The sequence below is a fragment of the Rhineura floridana genome, chromosome 1 (genome assembly GCF_030035675.1).
Source record: "Rhineura floridana isolate rRhiFlo1 chromosome 1, rRhiFlo1.hap2, whole genome shotgun sequence".
Classification (NCBI taxonomy): domain Eukaryota; kingdom Metazoa; phylum Chordata; class Lepidosauria; order Squamata; family Rhineuridae; genus Rhineura; species Rhineura floridana.
In genome coordinates, this window is record NC_084480.1 from 255,164,711 (window position 1) to 255,189,126 (window position 24,416).

At 40.5% G+C, this 24,416-nt stretch overlaps 1 protein-coding gene across 1 annotated transcript in view; it reads left to right on the forward strand.

Annotated features, from left to right (window-relative positions):
* LOC133377364 (chloride channel protein C-like) overlaps window positions 1-24,416 on the forward strand; it is a 159,697-nt gene that overhangs the window by 44,802 nt on the left and 90,479 nt on the right. The window contains exons 6-10 of the mRNA XM_061611327.1: window positions 3,367-3,610; window positions 14,438-14,632; window positions 18,514-18,611; window positions 20,515-20,618; window positions 22,809-22,980. Of these exons, the coding sequence (XP_061467311.1) occupies window positions 3,367-3,610; window positions 14,438-14,632; window positions 18,514-18,611; window positions 20,515-20,618; window positions 22,809-22,980 (813 nt within the window). The remainder of the gene's footprint in view (window positions 1-3,366; window positions 3,611-14,437; window positions 14,633-18,513; window positions 18,612-20,514; window positions 20,619-22,808; window positions 22,981-24,416) is intronic.

Genomic DNA, 24,416 nt, shown 5'->3' on the forward strand with positions numbered 1-24,416 from the left:
TAAATGCATAGAAGAAGTCAGGTTTAAGACTCTTCATTTGATTCTTAATTGCCTTCTGGCATATGTTTGAATAGTGGCTGGCTTACTCAATTATAGAGCATGCACAAGCAGAACTTTCCATTCAAAATGGTCACAGGATTTTTAAATGGATGTTGCTCACATGAAATGATTTCATGCAATGTGACATGGAGAATGCTACTTTTGTATAAAATAACGTATTTTCAAGATACTTGGATGTGATAAATAATCAGATCTTGCAGTATGGGCATGAATTGCAAACACTTAATCTTCTATTTGTGAAATGTTGGCATCTGCAAATCCGTGGGGTGCCCTGGAAGGTCTTATTTTTAACTGGATCTGTTATACCAGTGTTATTGTTCATGTCAAGCTTGCATTTGGAAAGGTTTGAATGATCAAGTTCCATAGTCTTAAAACAGTGAATTATGAAAATATGTAAATAAAACATGTGCCTTTGACCATAATGTTTGTTGTATCTCCAAACAAAAAACTATTACAAACTATCTGTGGCCCAAGGATAACGAGACAGCCCAAATAAACATGATACATTTTGCCTTTTAACTTGCCTCAGCAATTAGTGAAATAACTTAGAGATAATGTTTCTTAAGCTGTTACTTATGGAAGAAATTTGCCCCATGACCACTGGCACAGATTTCAGAAGTATCTTTGCGTGTTCATTAAATTCCCCATGGCAACTTGAATCCACCTGATCTGGGTCACAATCCAGTACATTGGTCCTTGAGTGTCTATCTACCAGAGGACTTGGGGTTGATTCAGCTTGACAGACTGAATAAGACTGCTTTTACATAGCCTACTGAAATATGTGAAAAATTGTCATAGCTCAGTGGCAGAACATCAGCTTTGTATGCAGAAGTTCCAGGCTCTATCCCCAACATCTCAAGGTAGGGCTGGGAATGTTCCTTGTCTGAAATCTCCAGAAATCTTGGAGAGCTCATGCCATTAATTGTAGACCTGGGCTAGGCAGACTTCAGGCTTGCAGGATCTGCTTTGTTTTTTTCCCTTTGGAACCCCATGATCCACCATCCAGAACCAGGTGCAAAAGATATATACTTAGAAATAAAGTATCTGAGCCCAGGTATTTGTTCTGAATACTGAACAGAGCTCCTAGGCCTTCCATACCCAAAATCCACCACTGGTTACCTGCCCCAACCCCAAGCTTTCTTCATTTCAGCAGCATGATTCATTAGGGGATTCGGAGCAAAGTATCATCAATATGTTGATGACGCACAATTCTATTTCTCTGCAACATCAGAATTAGAAGTAGTGGTGCAGACTGTGGGCACAGGAAGGGCTGGATGAGGCCCAATAAGATGAATTTAAACCATGGCAAGACTATGTCCTTGTGGGTAAATGGTTCCTATATCTGGGAGATGTCAGTTAGCTGTTCTGAATAGGGCTACACTCTGAGGGTGTTCCTGGATCCATTTTTGTCACTTGGGGCACAGGTGGCCATGGTAGCTGTGAGTGTCTTTTACCATCTTCAATTAGTGAGACAGCAACATCCATTCCTGAACTGAGATAGCTTGGCCACTGTGGTCCTGACATTGGTAACTTCAAGACTGGATTACTGCAATGCACTCTTTGTAGGGCTTCCCTTGAGCTTAACCCAGAAGCTGCAGATGAATGCAACAGATGTTGTTGATTGGGGCATCCCACTGACACCATATAACAGCTCTGCTGAGGGAGCTGTACTAGCTGCCAATATACTACCTGCTGCAGTTCAGTGTTTGGTTTTTAGTATTTAAAGCCCAGAACATATCTGAGGAACTGCCTTGCCCAGCAACTGTGCTTCTCAGATGGGGCACTGCAGCGACGACCTCTTGCCCCAGAGATATGTTTAGTTTGTACTTGAAACCCAGCTTCTAGTGATGCAGCTCCAGCCGTCTGGAATCAGTTTCCAGCTAAATTAAACAGGTGCCTAGCATCTTGAAGTTTAGGAGGCTATTGTTTTAAGAAGGCTTTCCCTGAAGTGTGACCCAGTCAATTTATGGTATATATATTAACTGTATAATTTTAGAAAAGGTTTTACTGTTTTTAGAGTTTATATAAATGGTTTTATGATTTTTAAAGTTTGTGTCTTTTCCATTTTATTTCATTTTATTGTATTGCACACTGCTTCAATAGCTTCTGGCTGTGGAGTGGTTTTTAAATCTGTAAAATAACTAACTAAAAATACGCAACACCAAGTAAAATTGCATGTCCAGTTATTTTCCACAACAGGTCTTGTGCACACTTCTCAGCCTGTCTGTTCATTGCATGTAAAATATTATATTGACCAAGTAAGTGTGTACCCAGCCTCAGAGTTTTGTGTTAGAATCACTGATCTTCAGCAACTCCAATCTAGATTTGTCTTTTTATATGCAACTCATCCCTATACTGTTTATGGCTCTGGGAGTGCAGCAGGTAATTGGTTCTGTCCCCTAAACCACTATTTGGCAATTGTCTCTGCTTGGTGTACCTTAGACATCTAGTAAAAAAACAAAGCGGATACCACAAACCTGAAGTCTGCCTTCAAAGAATAGATTTGGGTATTACTCTTCCTGGCCCTAATGCACTATTCCCAGAAGGGCCGGACTTACTATGAAGCATCATGACGGAGCAGCTACAGGTAGCAGATTTCAGACAGACCTCCATTTTCATCCTTCCTATCTCCATCTCTATGGGCACTTCCAGACGACCTGTTTATTTGTTTGCAGGGAGATTAGATGTCACTGGCATTCAGAGGATTCACTCTGATTTGTTTGCGGAGAGATTGGATGCTGCTGCATCAAAGCAAGTGTTATCCCACACTTTCCACTGCATTTCCCCATCACTTTTGGGGAAGCAGGTTTGTTCAACCAAATCTTCCAATCAACCTAAACTTGCTGGGATATGACTGAATCCCACCTGAAAATAGCAACAATCTAGAAGCACTGCATGTGTCATAAAGCAGAATCATGTTGACTTTACTTCCAGAAAATGTCTAAGGGTAACACTTCTCTCAAGCTCATCTTAGGAACATAGGAAGCTGCCTTATACTGAGTCAGACCATTAGTTCATCTAGCTCAGTATTGTCTACACACTGACCATCAATGGCTCTCCAGGATTTCAGGCAAGGTTCTCTCCCAGCCCTACCTGGAGATGCCGGGGATTGAATCTAGAACTTCCTACATGCAAAGCAGATGCTTTATCACTGGGCCACAGTCCTTCCCTGTGATAAAGCAATTATTTATCTATGTTTTGTTATCTAAAGATAAGAGTATAGCTTGCTTATCAAAAGTTCATAAACATGAGATGGTGCTGAAAATCTATTATTGTAACCCTCCATACCCTCCCCCCTTGATATAGGAGGAATTTTGTTACAGCTGGTGCAGGAGCAGGGATTGCCTCTGTTTTCCATGCCCCAGTTGGTGGACTTCTGTTTACACTAGAGGAGGTAGCCTCTTTCTGGGATATCAAATTGGCCTGGCAAACGTTCTTCTGCTGCTTGATGGCTGCCTTCACCACAGATCTCCTCTCCTCTTCTCTCTCTGGGTTTGTCTACAGGGGCCAATTTGGATTTTTCAAAGCAGAGAAGAGGATTTTATTTTGGGTATGTACTATGGCCATGCTAAGTTGAACCATGGCTACACCTGTATTTCTCTGTGTCTGTGTTTATTTAAAATATTCGTATTTCTCCTCATTCTGTGTTTACAGTTGCTTATCATCATAATTAAAATGTTATGAAAACTGAATTACAAACAAGTAAAACATCCAAAGCAGCAGCAATAAATACCCAACTCAACTGATCTCAGCTCCCAAATGCCATTATGAATTAAAAAAGGATTCCAGATTCTTCTGAAAGCCATCAGGAATGTGCTTTGATGAACATTCAATCACCAAAAAGGCCAGGTCTTTGCTGAGGTTGACTTGACCTCAGATAGCGATGGAACATGCAGCAGGGGATCTGATGCAGATCTTAATTGTAGGGGAGAAAGATATGGGGAGAAATGGTCCTATTAGGTGATCAGGTCTAAGGCCATGAAGAGCTTTAAAAATTAAAACTAGTGGGCTGTATCCAATTGTATCCCTGCTCAGAGTAGACCCATTGAAATTAATGAACATATCTAACTTTAATTTAATTTCAATGGGTCTACTCTGAGTAAAACTTACTTGAACACCTTGAATTGGTTGTAGAAGGCTCCTGCCTCCCCATGATCACTAGAAGAGTATAGAAAGTCCTTAAGTGACACTCATGATGTTTTTAGTGAATAGTCTGTGCAAGGGCAAATGCATGTTTGGAATCCTGCAGAGGGAGGAACATGGGCGGAGAAAGAGTTAAAACACCTAGGTTGCTTCTCCCCTCTATATTCTCCTACTTTGAGGATTTAACACTTTTATTTAAAGCTTTTCCTTAAAATAGAAAAAATCTTAACAGGTCTCTTTGAGCCTCTCTTACCTTGTTTGCACCATATGTGGATGCTAATGTGGGACAGACCACAGGTTTGATTGATTTAAGGCACATAGCACTTTATACTTCTCATGTGAATATACAATAAAACATAGGCTCCTATCTTATAAACTGGGGAATAATCCAAACAAAGATTGAGGCTAAACATAGTTGGGGACAAGTAATACCTTCTTATTATTGGTGTTCTTGGCAAGGTTGGAGGTTTACTGAGAGAACTGAGTGAGAGAAAGCTTTTGCAGAATAATCATGGTTTATAGCGGTACTTTAATACAAAAAAACTGACTAGAAGTACCAATATATTTTTCCATTTCATATTTGGATTCTATATCTCATATGATTTCTTGCAGACTCTTCTTTAGTATTCCTTTGTGGACTCATGTTCTTTCTCATCTGATCTTCAGCCAGATGTATGTTAATGGAATTTAGCAAATATAATTGAATATGGATGTAATGCAAAAGTAGGGGGTGGATGAGAGAGAGAGAGAAAATACTCTTAAGAAAGAAAACAGTCTCATGAAAACACATTTACCTACAATGATGTCCAAGAAAGTCCTCCTGAGCAATTTAAGGACCCACTATTCTTTTTTGCAAAAGGTACTGTAGGTGAGATCATCGTTATATTTAACATTCTGGTTTCAGACAGCATTGAAGAACTTGGTATATTAGTGGGTTGGATGCGGATTTGAGTCATAAATGGCCCTTGTTAGTCATACTAACTTAAATCCCATTTATTTCAGTGAGTCTGCTTTAGATATGACTTTAAGTCCAGAACCATCCCAGAAGCTATATAACTCCAAATGGCATAGCTTGCCAACATGTAAAGCAGAGAACTAGCTTGTTAGATTTCAAGGCTCTAGTATATTTGCCGTCCTGGGCTCCTGCTGAGACGAAGGGCAGGATATAAATCAAATAAATAAATAAATATATTTACCTCCATGATCTTCTTCGCCTTTGAAGCTGATGGAACTTCAGAGCTATGAGACCAGTAGTGTAGTAGCAAATTCAGAAGTGTAGGGTCCCTTCATGATAGTCACACCATGGCCCTCACAGCCACGCCTCCTCACTCACTTGCTTCCTCTGTGTCATCATCTCCACACTCCTCAAGTCTTCTCAGTGGCTGATTCACCTCCTTTCACTCTGATTGGCTCTAATCACCAAGAAAGGACTAGGAAGCATGTTAAAAGTTTCTTCTCAGTGGCCAACTCTCTTCCCTTTCATGCTGATTGGCTCATAGGATACTGAAGACATAGGGACCTGGCTGGGACCCTGCTCCTAAAAAAGTAAGGGGTCTAAGACCCTCCCGAGACCCCAGATGACTACACCACTGTATGAGACTTCCTGACAGTATGACAGTAAGTAAGAATACTCCAGAGTTCTAATTCAAGTCTTTTATTAGAGGGATTACAGATAAAGCAAGTAAGAGAAACAAGAGGCTGCATTAAAAACAAAACAAACATAACAATATATGCCAGCTAACCCTCGCACTTGATAGAGATCCTAACGTTAGTTTCAGTAATTTGCATACATACTTTGGCATGTCAGTGCCATGGTTTCCATAATGGAGCAAGCAAAGCTTCCCCAGGCAGAACAAAGTAGGTTTAAAGCTATTAATTTTAATGTTGTGTTCTAAGGCCAATAGCAGACAAGGTAAGGAAGTGACCAATCAGCTGTGGTCCTGGCCATCTTCCTGTTTCTCATGTATGCAGGATGGTGATATCTGACAGATTGTTTTGCCTACTGAAGTAATTTTTAAGACATGTAAACTTAAGATACTTAATAGGATAAAACTAGGGAAACCACTGTCTTTTAGCTTTATGCCAAGCCACCTCAGTGCAATTGAGGGACATGGTCCATGGCCGATATAGCTAAAAGAGGCTGAGGCTTTGGATTCCATTACAACACCCACCATAGGAAAGTTAATAGTCTACAAATACTGGATTTATAAAGAATTGATATTTATCAGACAGTATTTATAAAGGATTTATGTTTTACCCTTTAGCTGAGATCATTCATAGGTAGTTCAGTAAAAGGATGTGGGCCAGCATACATTTGGTACTTTATAATATCTATTGACTTATTTATTTATTTATTATTTGATTGATATCCCACCCTTCCTCCCAGCAGGAGCCCAGGGCGGCAAACAGAAATGCTAAAAACACTTTAAAACATCATAACAGCAGACCTTAAAATACATTAAAACAAAACAACATTAAAAACATTTTTAAAAAAGCTTTAAAAACATATTTAAAAAAAGGTTAAAATATATTATTAAAAAAAACACATTAACAAGCAATTCTAACACAGACGCAGAATGGAATAGGTTTCAACTTAAAAGGCTTGTTGAAAGAGGAAAGTCTTCAAAAGGCACCGAAAAGATAGCAGAGATGGCTCCTGCCTAATATTTAAGGGGAGGGAATTCCACAGGCTAGGTGCTACAACACTAAAGGTCCGTTTCTATATTGTGCAGAACGAACCTCCTGATAAGATGGGATCTGCAGGAGGCCCTCACCTGCAGAGCGCGGTGATTGACTGGGTATAAAAGAAGGTATCTTGGTCCCGAGCTGTATAGAGCTTTGTACACGAAAACTAGAACCTTGAACTTGGCCCAGTAGCAAATGGGCAGCCAGTGCAATTCTTTCAGCAGTGGGGTGACATGTTGGTGATACCCTGCCCCAGTGAGCAGTCTTGCCGCCGCATTTTGCACAAGCTGCAGCTTCCGGACCAACCTCAAGGGCAGCCCCACATAGAGCGCATTCCAGTAATCCAGCCTGGAGGTTACCAGTGCGTGGACAACTAGTGGTCAGGTAACAAAAGAGTCCACTTGTGGATTCACCAAACATAAAAATAAACATTTATACTCTGGGAAGGTCAGACTAATGTCTTAACTCAAACTTCTGCCCATTGACAGTTGCCAATCAGATGATGATGATTACATTTCTATCCCAGCCTTCCTCCCAGAAGCAGCCCAGGCTGGTAAACAAGGGACAAAACACTAAAAACATCTTAAAACATCTTAAAAACATTTTGTAAAAAAGAAATCTTTAAAAACATCTTAAAAAGCAATTCCAATACAGACACAGACTGGGATACAATCTCTGTATAAGGCTTGTTGAAAGAGGAAGGTTTTCAGAAGGCACCAAAAAGCTAATAGAGGTGGCCCCTGTTTAACATTTAAGAGGAGGGAATTCCATAGGGTAGGCACCACAACACTAAAGGTCCACTTCCTATGTTGTGCAGAATGTTATCTGCAAGAGGCCCTTGCCTATAGAGTGGAGTGATCGACTGAGTATATAATAGGTAAGATGATTTTTCAGGTGTCCTGGTCCCAAGCTGTATAGGACTTTATACACCAAAAGCAGCATCTTGAACTTAGCCTGGCAACTGATGGGCAGCTAGAGCAATTCTTTCAGCAGCAGGGTAATGTATTGGTGATACCCTGCCCCAGTGAGCAGTTGCATCACATTTTGCACCAGCTGCAACTTCCAGACCAACCTCAAGGGCAGCCCTATATAGAGTACACTACAGCATTCCAGCCTGGAGGTTACCAGTGCATGGACAACAGTGGTTAGGCTATCCTGGTACAGAAATGGCTACAGCTGTCTTACCAACCGAAGCTGGTCAAAGGCACTCCTAGCCACTGAGGTCACCTGGACCTCTAGCGACAAAGGTGAATCCAGGAGCACTCCCAGAGTATGAACCTGCTCTTTCAGAAAGAGTACAACTCCATCCAAAGCAGGCAATTTCTGGGCTTGGGAACCAGTGCCTCCATCTGGTTAGAATTCAGAGTCAGCTTATTGGCCCTCATCTTCACAGCACCACCTGCTCTCTCTATTGGGAACTCCCCATGGGCATTCAGGAATACAGTGGATTCCATTAGTCTCTGGGGGTGGACCATCTTAATCTGTCCACCACCCCTGTAGGAGAGGATTGGAACCGTAAATCCAAACATCACCAGGAAGTGGTCTAACCATGACAATGGGGGTGATATCCACCCCCCATCTTCAAACCACCCTTCCTCCAGTTGGAGCAAAAACCAAATAAAGGGTGCTTAGGAAAAATGCTTAGGATAAATTGACATACGAAGCTATGATGCTAACGCCCACCTGGCATTTAAGATCATCATCAACAACAGTTTTTTAGGTGCCTTTGCCATCAGTTATTATGTAGGTGGTGACTGTGGAAAAGGCCTCCTCTGTACTGGCTGGCACCCTGACTCTGGAGTGCCCTTCCTAAGGCAGCTCACCTGATGAGCAATAGGGGCCAGGCTTAATTAATTCTCTTTATTAGCTGCTTTTTTCAGAGAGGCGATCTCAAATTGAATATTTGTTTACATTAATTATTATTATTACTTTTTAATGCTGCCTAGGTTATCACTAGGGATGGAAAAGATTTTAGTTCTCTCAGTTTTGCATTTTTCCAATCTTAAATTCCTTTCTCCACTTTTCTACAGCAATTTGCATTTTTTTAAAAAAAAATTCTGATGAAAATTCTTAAGCATTTTAATGCACTTTTCTTGTAATAAACACATTTTTGTTTGCCTTCTTGACTGAGGTACACATTTTTGCAAGCAATTTATCCTAACATAATACATTTTTGTATGTTATTTCCACTAACATATTCATTTATAGGCACACTTTCCCTAAATATATGCATTTGAATATATGCATATGAAATTCTCTGAATCAGATTTCTTCCCCATGCCTAGCTATCACTGCTATTTTATTGTTTTAACTTTCACATGGTCTTTGGTTTTGGGTTGTTTGTTCTGGTAGGATTGTATTTTAAATTATTATTATTATGCTTGTGTTTGGTTTTTTTTGCAAGTCACTTTGAGAATTTTTAATTATAAAGTGAGATACAAATAGGTTTTTTTTTTAATAGTACCCCCCCACTGCTCTAGATAACTGAATAGTAGTCAGAGATGTCACTGAAAATGGGGGTTGTATTTTGGTTATCAGAGTTATTAGCAACTGTTACAGAATAGGATTTTTTTTTTATTCCACTCAGACTCAGACCTTGAGATTTTGGGTTATTTTAGAAGGGTCAAGGATAAAAGGCAAAAAGAAACAGAAAATGGCCACAGGTGCTATAGAATAGAAGAAAACACAGTTTGTGTTTCCCAGGGTCTGTTAGTCTATTTATTGTTTAACTGGGAATGATGACAAAACTACATGTGAGTTTAACCTTTGCATCTAAGGTGCAGGCTTTTTTAAAATGCAAACTGCATCAGCTACAGAGCTGATAATGAATGGGATTAGAGTAAATCCCTTCTGTGGTCCTGAGGAAAATCTCTCCTCTGGAACTAGTACTTTGCTTTGCAAAGAAATCTTCCATTGGACCAATGGGGTGGCTTATCTAGACCAGCATTTCTAAAACACTGGACTGGGATCCACTAGTGGGCCTTGGGCCACTTTCAGATGGATCGCAGTGCCACAGCCTGCCCAGTGCTTCATCTCTTGACTCCCACCCCCTAGCCATGTTATAGCCTTTTGGTTAGACCCGTGTCAGTCAGTAGCTCCTTGCATGCTGAGTAGAGGTGGCCAGAAGACAGAGGTTTGGGGGTGAAGGGAGGAGGGAAAGGTCTCCTTCCTCTGAGGGGAAAAGGCCAGAGAAGCTGTTGAAGGAAATTAGGATCAGAGACAGAATATTAATATTTATTATCATTATTTGAAGACAATTGGAAAGAGATAGAAGCTTAATATTTATGATGATTATTACTAGCGGGAAGAGAAAGAGGGGACAAGGCAGGACAGCTGTTACAGGAGGAAGAAACTGATGTAAAAGAATCGAGGAGGAGGAATGAAAGAAAATAGCAGGGCTGAGTGGAGGGGGAAGCTGCAAGTTGTGTGTGGAGTACGGGAGTAGAAATTACGGGAGGGACATGCGAAGGTAAGAAGGGGGAAATATAAAAGAAAAAAGCTTCTCCCCTTAGACCCTCTAGATCAGCAAATTCTGCCTAAAATGGGGAGACTGAGACACAATATCTACAGAGCACACATCTGTACTTAGCGTGAAGAAAGCTGAGGAATGGAACTCCTTGCCAGAAGGAAAATGCTATTGTAGAGAATGTAGCAATTTCCAAAGATGGATTAGATATTAGCAGGAAGTGATGTCAGTAATTGGCAGATGATTATGCCAAACTCTGCCCATGTCTGTCACCATTTTGTGACTGGTGGCCTCAGTATTTTCCAGCTATCTCAAGTGGTCCCAGAAGGCAGAAAGTTTGAAAACCCCTGATGTGGGTGGTTGGAGTATGGTCTATATGCTGATGACACCAAGCTCTATTTCTTCTTTCCGCTTGTATCAGATGTGCTGAATGGGGTGAATAAACTGAAACTCAATCCACATAAGATAGACATGCTGATGATGTGCTTTTTTATTGACAGTTTGGGAGTGCTGTTGGACCTGGTACTATTCTTGGATGCCCAAGAAGCAGCTGTGGCAAGGAGTTCATTTTATTAGCTTCATTTGACATATCAGCTATGCCCTTTCTTGGTGACCAAGGATCTGGCCGATGTCATGCATGCTATGGTAGCCTCTCAACTTAACTAGTGCAATGCATTTTATATGGGGATGTCCCTGAAAACTTTCTGTAAACTTTAACTGGTCTAAAATGCAGCAGTACCACTTCTGTCTGTCTGGTACTTCCTGCCGGGAGCATGTGACACCAATAATTCATGAGCTCCACTGCCAGCTTGTCAGTTTGTTTCAAGGCTTAAGTTTATGTTGTTGGTTTTGAGGTTTAAAGCCCAGCATTGGCTCAGTCTGGGATACCTTAGGGAGACTATACTCCCCTCCCACCCCATGAGTTGAAATCCGTGAGAGAGAATCTGCTCTGGGTACCTTCAGCTGAAGCAGGGTAATCTATGATCAGAAATAGGTATTTGTTGGTAGTGGCCCCTGGTTTGATTTATGGAGCATCCTCCCTAGAGGAAGATGCAATAAAGTCACTTCACTGTAATTGTTGTATAGAACAATACTGTGGATTACAATGACCTCTGCCTTGAATAAGTTTTATAGTCTTCTACAAGCTCATTTAGGATATTTCACAAAAGCGCAATTGATTTTGACTCCTATTTCACCAGAGGAACAGCTGCCAAGGTGGTTTCTACGAAGGCTCCACTGTTTTTTGCCTGCCAGCCAGGCCAGATAATCAAATGTTTTCATTTCAGTTAGCATGGGGCTCTGGGGAAATTTGGCTGCTTTCATGTTTTATAGCAGAAACCAAACTCTGAACGGAAAGCTTGTGGGTTATGTTTTTCAAGAAAAATATTTATTTTCCTCAGTTTAACTTTGCTGAACATAGTGTTGTAAAGAAGGCCTATTATACTACATCTCTTTGATTTTCCAAGTTTTATGAAAGTCTGGCTTTATTATTGATAAATGTTGTGGCACTGTGCATGCTTCCTCAGGAGCAAGTGCCACTGAATTCAATGGGACCTTCTGAATAAACATGCATATGATCAGGCTGCACTACTCACTATTACTCAGAACAAGGTATAACTCAGGTGGAGATGGAATTTAAGTTTTAAGGATCAGGAGAAATGGGAAATGTACTCAAGTAGGAACTCATGTTGCAAATGCAAAGCACACTTCAGCCTTGATCTTTCTGATAGTATCAATTTATTGTTCAGCTTCATAGATGTTAAATTTCAGAAGGAAAATAATCTCCCTGTGCAGGTTCTTTTCTTTTCTTTTGAAGAAAGGCACATGTAGCAGAGCAGGGCAATCCTACCCTGGAGGTATGCCAGCTGAGTAGCTATAGGATATGGTGGAAACTCATTATGCTGGTGCAATAACAGATATGTCACCGCAAAGACAGATACATTGGCACACCTCTCCAGATATGCTGGTTGAACACTCCACCAGTGCATCTGCTACATTTTAATTAAATACCCTGGGGCCACTGGAAGCCAGTTGCTTCAGAGATATTTGTTGGACTCGTGTCTGGAAGCAGTGATGAACTGGATGGAGACCAATAAACTGAGGCTTAATCCTGATAAGAGGGAAGTGCTGTGGGTGGGCGGTTCCCGTGTCCATGAATTAGGTATATGACATGAATTAGGTGTACAACCTGTTCTGAGAGGAGGTTGTGCTACCCATGAAGGAAGAGGTTCTTAGTATGATTCCACCTGGATTCCAACTTGTCACTGGAGTCTCAAGTGGCTTTGTCTAGCAGTGCTTATGCCCAGTTTCAGCTGATTGGTCAGCTATAGCTGCTCCTGGATTGGAATAGCCTGGCCTCAATTGTCTGTGCTCTGGTGATCTCTCATGTAATGCAATGTAGGTGGGGCTGTTCTTAAGACTGTCTGGAGGCTGTGGCTAGTGCAGGATGCAGTTGCTAAGTGGGGCAGCCTAATGGGACCATGTCTCACTGGTCGTGAAAGCGCTGCATTGGCTCCCAGTGAGCTACCGGATCCAATTTAAGGTGTTAGTGTTAGCATACAAAGCCTTAAATGGCTTGGGACCCAAGTACCTAAAAGAACACCTTCCCCAACATCAACTATCTCTGACCCTGTGATTGTCAGATGAGGCCTTGTTTGTGGTGCTGCCACTGTGGAATGCCCGATTGGCATTAACCTGTGACAAGGCCTTCTCAGTGGTGTCTCCAACTTATGGAACACCCTTGCTGGTGGGGTGTTTCTTTCTCCCTCGTTATTGACTTTTAGGAGGAATTTTAGAAAATCCTGTCTACCCAGACATTTGATGGCTGAAAGATACTGTTTGGGGCAATTGTGAAACCATTGGCTGACAGAATGTGAATGTTTTTACAATGTTTATAATCATTATTTTAATGATACTGTTTTAATGATGTGTTTGCTGCCCTGGACTCCTTTTGGAGGCAGGGCAGGACAGAAACTGAATGAATAATCCTATTTCTGGCACATAGACCCAGTCTTATTCAGGGAAATGGAAGCCTTGTATCCCTTTTTAGCATTTTTTCTTGGTATGTAGGTGTTTTGATGGAGTGCAATGTATATGTGTACTGTGGGTCTCCTGGTTTTATAGGACTGTAGAACATGCAGATCTTAACTGTTAGAATTAGGACATTCAGGTGGTCTATAGTGTGGTTTCTTTATACTTCTATAGCACTAAAGTGCCAAGCAGTCTCTGTAAGGCTGGAGTCCCCAGTGTGGAAGCTGTGGGCACCATGGTGTCCTTAGACCTTCCCCTTGGCACCCATCAAGCCCCCTGCCCCTCCCATTTTTAAAAAATTGAGTTTTTTAACTTTTGGAGGGGTTGCCAGTGTGTGCTGTGTTTGTTTTGGAGTGATGTAATATGTTTTTCCTGTTTTGACGGAGGTGAGTTCTGAGTATCACTAGCTTCTGTGAAATGGGTATTTTGTGGTGCTTACAACAGTTTCTGTGATTTCCAAATGTGCCTCTGGGCCCAAAATCCTGCAAGGGATACAAGAAGTAAAAGGAGACAGGAAGTATAGAGCTAGCCATGGAGTCAAGAAAGTGCTAGAGATGAGAAGAACTGTACCAGGAATAAAGTGGTTAAAACAACTCACTATCTGAAGAGATTTCACTGGTAGACAAACCTCAAAGATATACAAGGCCAATTCTGTGGGAGGCACTGGCACAATTTATAACTTCAAGGAAAACATGCTGATGCTTGTTAAATAATCATAAACACATCTGACAGCACAGGCCAACTTATCCAGTAGCTTATTTCAAGTCAATTCTGGTTTTATGCAAAACTACATACACAGTTCCACCATAAAGGCTTTGCACAGCTTCATCTTGACTCTAAAGGTAGAAGGCAGCATTAGATATACTGAAGAATCTGGCACAAGGTCTTTGCCTATGACCCATAAGCTATTACAAGTGCAATCTGCATTTTATGCACCTAAGTTCTGCTTATTTTTTGAGCTGTTGTATCATGTCTCTTCTAACACAGTGGCTGCTGTGTGTCAACTAAATGGCAAAATTCACAGAACATACTGTTTCTTTCTCTTCAATGCAGGTTAAGAACTTACTGGATATGAGTGTGTTGGCCTTTGTTCCAGCCATTTTCCTTGGAATACTTGGGGGACTTTTAGGAGCTCTCTTTGTTTTCCTGAATATAAAGATTAATAGATTACGTATGTGTTTCTTCAACGCAATTCCAAAAACATCTCTCAGAAAAACAACAAAGCTCTTAGAATCTGTGCTGGTTCTTGTAAGTATTTAATAGTGTTTTGTTGAGTGTTCCAAGGTTCCATTTGCACTAGAGGGAATTAAGACTTAAGTCTGAAAATGTAATGATTAATAGAACAGCAGAAGATGCTAAGCTACAGCATACAACTGGCATAATAGCAGGTACTCAGAGGTGGCTTTCAGTTGTTGATCAATATTCTTCAGTCTTTCTGAGCTATATCGAAGGCTAGTAATTAACAAACAGGTTTGGATTGTAGTTTACAACCAACAAATAGTTAGTGGATACATTGCTTGAGAATATATCCATAATTCATAAATTTATGACCAGTTGTTTAGCTATATTTTGATCTAATTATATGCAAATGTAAACAAAGACTTTGGGGTAGGGACACCCACAAACACAGATTATTTCTTCTCTGAATTATAAGAAGTAAGATAACCCTGAGTACCTTTCTTTTAAGAACCTGCTGACAGCTAGACTATGAAATGATGGTTCCTTCCATTCAAGAAATAAATGTCAATTTCTTCATTATATTTTTATCCCAACCAAGTCTAATTATCCATAATGTTTTGTTAATGAACAATTTCAGGATGGAATATTTTTAACTAACAGAACATGGAAAGATTACATGAAGAAATTAAAACAGAGAATTTTGCATGAGAATGGAGATTAGCAAATACAATTGATATATGAATCATTCTGAGTGCAGGAATCTTTGAAGCTAGGTCAATGAAGTTCCAAATAGACATCTTGGCTCTTTAAGTCATTTGTTTTATAATTATAATTTTTACCTTATTGTGTGTGATGTATGTGTATCTATAGCTGTCTCCCTCTCTCTCCTGATTGGCTGGCTGTTCCCTACCATGTAAAAACTCAGCAGGTCACACATTGTAAATATTACTGGGAAGAAGCCCTTCCAATGCTGGGACAAGTCCTTGCATAATGAACAATGTGTATTGTTTGAATAGCACTTGAAAAAATATAGTACAAAGCACACAAACATTGGGGGAGATTTTTTTCAGGCAGATCAAACCTACTCTAGCCAACTAACTTCCTGAGTTTCCTGATGGTGCCTCCCCTGCTAAGCAATAAGAGGGGACAGGACATGGACAAACATCATCAACGTGTTACTCTCACATAAAATATACTTAAACATTGAATACTTATTACATATACTTATTCCCTGGGGAAGGAGAGTGGCTTCAGTGAATTGTCTGGACTAATTTGGCTTCAATCCCTGCACATTTTGTGAAAAGAAGAGAAGCAGTAATAGTAGTGGCAGGTGGTGCCCACAGCCCACTAGATCATCAGAATTTCTTTTAAAAAAAAATAAAACCAGTCCTGTAAACTGTAAGTTCCTATTGCTCAGATAAAAAGGTATGGCTTGTGGGGAAAAACAAGAAGCCAAAATGTTAGAAAAGAGGAGTCGTCTTCCACACCATATGATCAGTTCTGAATATTTTAGCAGGCTGTTCCACAAATTCCTCCAGTATTCCACTTGGTGTGGGGACTCAGACATTCACACAAAGTATATTCAAGTCTCTTGGTTTTGATAAAAGCAAGGATTTGCTTAACTCAAAATTCCTTCTCCTTTTGATCAACCACATTTCACAGGTTCCATCTCCCCACTCAAGGTGAAATTGGGGCTGGAAGTGTGCAGCAACCCCACACATGCCCTGCTAATTGGATTACCAGGATGTCTGTTTTATCAACTACTCCCCTGCTCTCTTCTCCCCCAGCCCCCATCATGAAAGACACAGTCCTGGGTTCAGTAAGAAATTAAACATCTGGTCTTCTTCAAAGTATTCCTAAACTTTTTGTTTTAATTAAAATATAAGTTTTTATTCTTATCTCTATGGGGATTAATTATCTTGCATATGCCTATATAAAAATTTTCAGGTACTTTAAATAAATTAAAATAAAATTTAAAAGTATATCCAGAACCAGTCCTTGAAGAAACCAGATTCTCTCCCCTCACCCACACACTTATGATACCAGCCAAACATGGGGGGGGGGAGAGTTTGCCACCAGGAATCTCCTCTTTTCCCCACCCTGACAATAAAAAGACCTAGTTTGGCTCATGAAGAAACCAGATTTCCCCCCACCCCATTATATGCCAGCCAAACATTTTTATGGTTTGCCACCAAGAAGAATCTCCTCTGCCTTTCCAAACCCATGCAATAAATAGGTCCCAGTCTGGCCTGTGAAGAAACCAAACCTGCTTTTAGAGTAGTTTACCAGCACTCCTCTCACTGATATGTCTCTATCTAAGCATGCTCAGAACCAATGTATGATTCTGATATAGACAAAGACTATCAACTGGGCTGTTCTTGAAGCAGTCTAGACTCCTTGCTGACTCCTCCATAATTTGCTATAGTGTCTGTGTTAAATGGGCCTCTTAACAACAGATAGAGTAGAAGCCTTAGAGGACTGAAAAACAGGCAGACCAAGGGAAGGGAACTCTTTGCCATAACCTGATGAAATGCCTCTCTTGACACAAACCCACCCATATACTACACTCAGCATCAAAGGTCCTCCTCTGGGTGCCTACTCCAAGGGAAGCTCGGAGGATGGTAACAAGGGAAAGGGCCTTTTCAGTGGTGGCTCCCAAATTATGGAATGATCTCCCTGATGAAGTTTGCCTGGCGCCAACATTGTTATCTTTTCAGTGCCAGATCAAGACTTTCCTTTTCTCCCAGGCATCCTAACAGCATGTGCTGGGCTCTGCTGTGCTTCATGGTTTTAAACTTTGTATGGTTTTAAAAATTGTATATTTGTTTTTAATGTTTAATTTTTTAAATTTTTGTAAACTGCCCAGAGAGCTTTGGCTGTCGGGCTGTATAGAAATGAAATGAAATGAAATAATAAAAACAACATGTTTGGATTAGGATTTGCTGAGTGATGCACAGTGCTGATTGGCCAGAGAACAAGAAACTGATTGGCCAGTGAAGAGTAAATGGACATAAATGTTTGCAGAGCTTCTCTGAGTTCAAATAGGAGTAGAAAATATGTGTGGAACAAGAAAGAATGTGTGACTTTGAGATTTTGGGGGAGGGGAATTAAAAATTCCTGGATATTCTCATTGGGAGAGCTGTGCCCTAGTAGCCCCAATGAACCAGCCTCCACTAATAGCATGCTCCCATGTCCTTCATTGATTTTTCTCCACCACTAGGGCCCCATCTGTGTGTGCTATATAATTATAGCAGTGCCATACCACTTTAAACAGTCATGGATTCTCCCAAAGAATCCTGGGAACTCTAGTCTGCTAAGAGTCCTGAGTGTTGTTAGGTGACCCCTGGTTCCCACGCAGAGCTACAAGTCCCAGATTGGTTTAATCAATCCTTCCCAGAGACATCTGAGGATTGTAGCTCTTTGAGGGGAACAGGGGTCTCCTAACAACTCTCAGTTTAATAATAAACTACCATTCTCAGGATACTTTGGGAAACTGTTTAAAGTGGTATGATACTGCTTTAAATGTGTAGTGCAGATGAGGCCTAGGGTGTGGTGGGAGAATTTAGAACCACAATAATCAATCCTAGCTAGCTCCAGCATTCTTTATGGAGTTAGTTAGGGTTCAGTTCCTTAAGAGTTTAATATTGATTGTTTCTAGCTTTGGAGAAGCTTGAATAGGGATATTGGATCTCTTGAAGAAACACTCCAGGAACTAAATGGAAGATATTCACATACATTTCAGATCCTAAGACCAGTACAAAAGTAGTCACAAAGCTAGTCATGAAGTAGTCCCTACTAGATTATGGATTGTGATATTAGGACTTTTCTGATCTTAAATACACCTCTCTTATATGAACATGAAGTTGTGTGTGTGTGTTGTCTGTAGGGATAAACATGCTGATTTTATATTAAATACTTCTACCTTGTGTACTTTTTAAAAACATGTACAGGTTTTGACCATTACTGCTACAGTCTACTTGCCATATTTTTTTCACTGTACTCCAATCAAGAACCTGCCAAGGTTTGATCCAGCTAGTAAGTCACAGAAGTAAGTAGCGAAAGAAACACAAGCAAGTAAGTGCCACTTGCTTCTTGAGTTTCAGAACTGTGGTCCCCTTGTGAAGCTTCAGTGCAACTCCACATGGCCGAAGAGTATATTTGTGTGGAATGTTGCTGGCTTGAGGCCACAAATTTGCTTGGCTGGGGAAATCAAAATGGGTGGGGGGTTGACAGCCTTGGCAAGTGAGCTTGCAGCTTACATTGCAGTTGCAGCAGCCTGGGTGGGTGGGCACTGTGGGGTGGGAGGCTGGTGTGTGGTCTACACAGTAGCAAAGTTTCTCCAGGAGAAGCAGCAGTGTGGGGTGGCGGCAGCAGCCTGGTCGGGTGGGTGGAAGTTCAGTGTGTGGCCTAGATGTGCTGCGTAGCAGCAGTGTTTGTCTGGGACAGCATGGGGCAGTGGTGATGCAACGTGGCAGGGGAGGAACAGGTGAGGCAAGTAAGTTAGTGAGAGGAGCAGGGTTGCCTGGGGGGGGTGAGCAGGGAGTTGATGAGCAGAGCAAACAGGGGGCAGAGCCCCCCTAGTAATATATATATTTCATAGTTAGAAACCCATTCTGATGCTTCTATTACTATTTAAGAAGCCTTTCAGAATGATGTCTACGAATTATAGAACCATGTAATTTTAAGGTTGGCAGGGAATCACAGAAGTCATCTAGCTTGGTAATTCTCAAATGACACATCTAGAGCACCAGTCATCAACTAGTGTGCCTGCCACCTATGGTGCCCATGAAACATCTCAGTAAATATTCCCTCAAAAATCCAGAGTACAATGAGAGACTGTTGGCAGTTCTTGCTCATTTCTTGTTTGCACTGTCTTGGCTTCTCCTACATATTCCCAGGATAGCCATTTTGTGTTATGCCATATTCCCACATCAGCCATTTTATGTCTGGTGTCCACGGCCCTTTATCAAAATTCCATATATGCCCAAACAGGGTTAGTGGCCCCTCATCTAGGGTCATCAATGGGCTGCAGAACCTTTTATGACTGGATTCCTTCCTGTTAGACACATTGCAACAGAGGAGCTTAAAAAGCAGAGATGTCTTCTGAGTAAAGAGATGGAGGCTAATTGCTGTATATAGAATATAAGCAAAAAGTCTATCACATACCCACCACAATACTAACTTCCCCTCTTAAACAAAGTTTAGCTCCAAATTTCAAGATATAAAAGTAAGACAGTTTACCAAATCATAGTATGCTTAAAGTAGAAAGAAACGAATAAGCACCAATCTTAGAATAATTCAATGGAACACAAGTATTTGCCCACACATATATTGAAAGAATATCAGTACATCAGCTAGTCTCACCCCAATGCTCCCATCAACAACACAGCCAGCAACCCTTATGTTCATTCTGTGTGTGATGGGGTTCTACATGCTTACCCCTCCTTCACACAATGGGGGATCCTGATTGGGCCAGTATACCCTTGCACAAGGCTGAAGTGGTGGCTGGTGCCCATCAAGATTGGTGGGGCAGAATGCAGAGAGTCCAAACAGCAGGTGGAGCCAATGACAGAGGGAGTCCACTAATTCTACCATCTTCCTCTCTTCTAAATTGTACAAGGGCAACACAGATTGAAAGCAGAAAGGTAGTGCCACTTTGTGGACTCGTTGAAAGAACTCAGACAGATGGGGCTGGGCAAGGGCAGACTGAAGTTGGTGGGTCACTGTCCCACTTGCCCCAATGGGCCAGCCTCCACTTCACAAGGGGGAGTTCCATGGACATACATTCTTTTCTGATGCACTTAGAGCTGGTAGGTAGGTGTGTCTGCCAAGAATGCTGGTGGGCTGCTTGGCCCTCTCATGAGTTCTTTCAATACAAGGGCTGTCTGATCCCCCTATTATTTATTCCACTCATTAATTTAACATTGTTTCTTTTCTTTTTAATTTTCAAGTATAAGCCAGCTTAAGTGGCAAATTTCAGAATATAATTGTCCACTGGCAACATTACAGATCGGACCAGATGCAGGGAAATATTCTAACCAAACCTTTAATGAAGGTAAGGGGGGGGAAATATAACTAGGAATAATTCATGTAAGTGCATTTCTCCAAGTAACTACGCTGTTTCTTAAAGTGGCTTTAGTTTCTCTCCAGAGCACAATTTGACCAAAACCTTTGATTTCAAAAAGGGTGACTTGGGGATGTCTGGGAATAACACACTAGAAACAGCTTCCTGAGCATTCAAGGGGATCAGATGCCTTAACATTTTATTGTACATTGCTTTGAGATGAATGTAGAAGGCAATTAATAAATTAATGATTACAAAGTTATTAGTATTAATATTATTACTGTGCCACACTCTTCTACTTTATGTTTTCTAGTTTTCTAGAGACTATGTTCACTCACTCCTATTTAGGACATAGCAGGTTAGGTAGATAGGCAGCAATCCCAAATGGGCTTGTCTTGTCTGTCTGAGGAATCCTGAGTTGGAATGTGAGGCATAATAATAGGCTTACTAATAGGCTGCTTACACAGCAGAGAGTTAATGCGCACAGATCCAAATTTTCCATATGTGTTTTTAGGCACATTTGTCCACGTATGAGTGCATTCAACTGAATGCTATTTCAGTATTTTCCATCAACACTAGTGGGATGTGCTTTATGGGATGTATTCACACTGTGGGGGATTGGCCTTCCCTCCCCCCAAGAAACCTCAAGTCCATTGTGGGCATGAAAGCTGCAAAAGTTTATCTGTACATGCAGACTTTTTAAAAAATTTTGGAGATACACATTTTCCCATATACCAGACTTGTACAAAACAGTGGGTTAACAATAATTTTAACCCATTTTAATTTAAAATGTGTGTGTCATGCTTGGCCACATCGGCAGTCCACTGAGGAGTGCCTTGCCAACAGAAATAGGAGGTGTGGTGAGAGATGGCGCCCGGCAAAACATGAAATAACCGTCTTCGGTGCATCCACAGTTGGATTTTTTTCTTTATTGTGCCATCCATGGAACGGGAAATCCAAATTAAAGATGTCAAAGTACAGGGTGCCCCTTGGATGAGGATGATCTTGTGTTGACAGTGCAAAAAGCATGCGCCCATGGGATGTGTTGAATCCACTTTAAAAAAGCATGTCTATACAGCTCTTATAACAGCAATAACTTTGTTAACTGTTTTCCAGCACCATCAGTGTCCTTGGTGCTTTATAGAGTTAAACATGAAAAAAATATAATAAAATAAATTGGCAGGTCACTCCTCCATGAATCTTACAATCTACAATAGACAATAGGGGGGAAAACAGAAGGTAGAGGCAAGTGGTGGATGGGGATAACAAGGGATGAATTTGATCAACTAAGGCTGCTTATACATGACAATTTATTCTAGAATCAATGGAGACCGAGTTCTTGTTTTTTCTGCATAGTCCACATAATCTAGATCTATTGGATATTATTTTGCCCCTGAAAAGCGCTTCTTTAGAAACTGGTTTCATTCTGAAAATAAAAGCTCATTGCAGATTGATTCTGCATTTCCCCGCAGTATGTCAGTTTGAAAACAGATGTAGGCAGTCCCAGCAATGAGAAGTGTATCCACACACCTGCCCAATGATATTGTAGGTGGATGTATACTAAGTTCACAAAGGGAAGAGGGGTTCAAGCATGTAATCTAATCAAGGGGAGGGTTTTCAAACACTTGACAAGTAATCATACTCACTTGTCTGGATGGCAGTATCTACAATAGATCTAGATTGAAAGCAGCATGTTGAGAACAAGCATGGTGTAGGCAGTCCCGGTAGTTGGGGGCATTGTATCCACACCTGCCCAATTATGTTGTAAGTGGGTATGTACCAAGATCATAACTGCCACTTTCTTGTTCATTTATCTGGGGCATGTGCAGGGAGGAAAAGGCATGGATAACCTAATCAAAGGGAGGGTTTGAACTGTGTATCAAGTAACCATACCCATCCTTTTGGATGTCAGGATCTAGGATCAATTTGATTGAAAACAGCATGTTGAAGATATGCATGAATTATTCCAGATTGAGAAAAACTACATTTTTGTGTTACAAATGAATTAGTGTGTTGCAGCCTAAGTTACATGCCCTTAACTGTGCTTCACAGTTGCCAATGGTTTTATGACAGACGGATGGTGATAATAATAATAATAATAATAATAACAGATCTTGAGATTATGAACTCTCTTGCTTTGTTCTCTCCCCCCTCCATCCTCCCACCAAATCTCATTTAAAGCTGCTGCCCTTTTGGCTGAGAATGGGATGAAAGGAATCATGTACTTATTCAGACGTGGCACTCATGAGGAATTTGGATATGCCTCTCTCTTTACAACACTGGTATTCTACTTCTTGCTGTCCTGCTTGACTGCAGGCTCTGCTGTTGCAAGCGGTTTGGTTATACCTATGCTGTAAGTATTGCATTCATTTTGTGCTGCTCTAGGCTACAGTCATCTCTGTTGTAATCTATAACTTGGTGAAAGTCAGTGCATCCCACTGACACCATCCTTTCATAGTTAACATATGCAGCTGCCTACATGAAACCAAAAATGTTATTTATTATTAGAAATGGTAGAGAATTCCATTCTAAGTGGACATGGGAGTGGAAATTGCCGCAGTTCGTGTATTCATTTGTGGTCAGGAATGGAAATCAGGCAAGTGAATACAATTGGTATTCACTATTTTTTTAGTTTGTAAATGGCACAGAATTAATGATGTCCCATCACCATTTTTTAAATGTTTCCTTTGCATTGAAATGAATGGTGTGGAATTCTGTAATTAATGACATCATTAATTACATTAAATTTGGCCCTAGTGGACAGCTACAAGAATAATGTAGTTTTTGGTGGAAGTCAGCAGAATGGAAACTGTACTGATTATGCAGGTCAGAACAGAAATTGTTGTCTTCTTTCATCCCTGTTTATTTATTTATTTTCTATCCTGTCTTTCCTCCCAAAGAAAGCCCATGCATTTACTATACATGTTGATGGGTAAAAATAGCTACATATGCCACCCACTCTTATACAAGTCAAAATGGATGTGTATTTATATGTCTTATATAAAAATGAGACAACTTCCTTTAGTAGGATGCTTAACAGGTGGCTGAAAAAACCAGGCAGACTTAGTGAAGGATTTGTTAGAGCCTTTGTATCTTTGAATCTCAGGTTGGTTCAAATAGTGTTTTCGGGGTAGTGTTTAAAGTATTATTTTGAGTTTTTGATAGATATATCTGAAACCCTGTCTCTAACACTCATCTTTTCTTTCCAGGTGATCAGTTTTTAAACCAGTGGTGTTATTCAATGCTAGTTCTACTCAGAGTAGACACAGTGAAGTTAATGGACATGATTAATTTATGTTCGTTCATTTAAATGGGTCTCCTTTGAGTAGGGATGGAAAGATCTGTCAATTTTGTTTCTTCAGTTTCTCATTTTTCTGATCTTAAATTAAGTTTTCCACATTTTTGCAGCAATTTGCATTTTTTAAAAAAAATTCCTCATGAAAATTCTCCAGTGTGAAGTTCATTTAACAAACACATTTTGTAAGCAGTTTGTTTTGACTAATGTACACATTTTTGCAAGCCATTTCTTGTCATATAAAGCACTTTTGCATGTTATTTTCACTCATATTTTCATTTTTATGCACACTTTCCCCTAACATATGTATGAGCAGTGCAGCTGCTTCCAAGTCATTATGTGAACATATGAAGTTTTTTAAAATACATATTTTAATTTCTAAAACCTTTGAATGCTGCTCTACTCTTCCATTTCATTGTGGGAGGGCATATATTGTCATCCAACAGAAAAAATGGTAAACAGCAAACTATCGTCTTCCCCCTGCAGCATTTTTT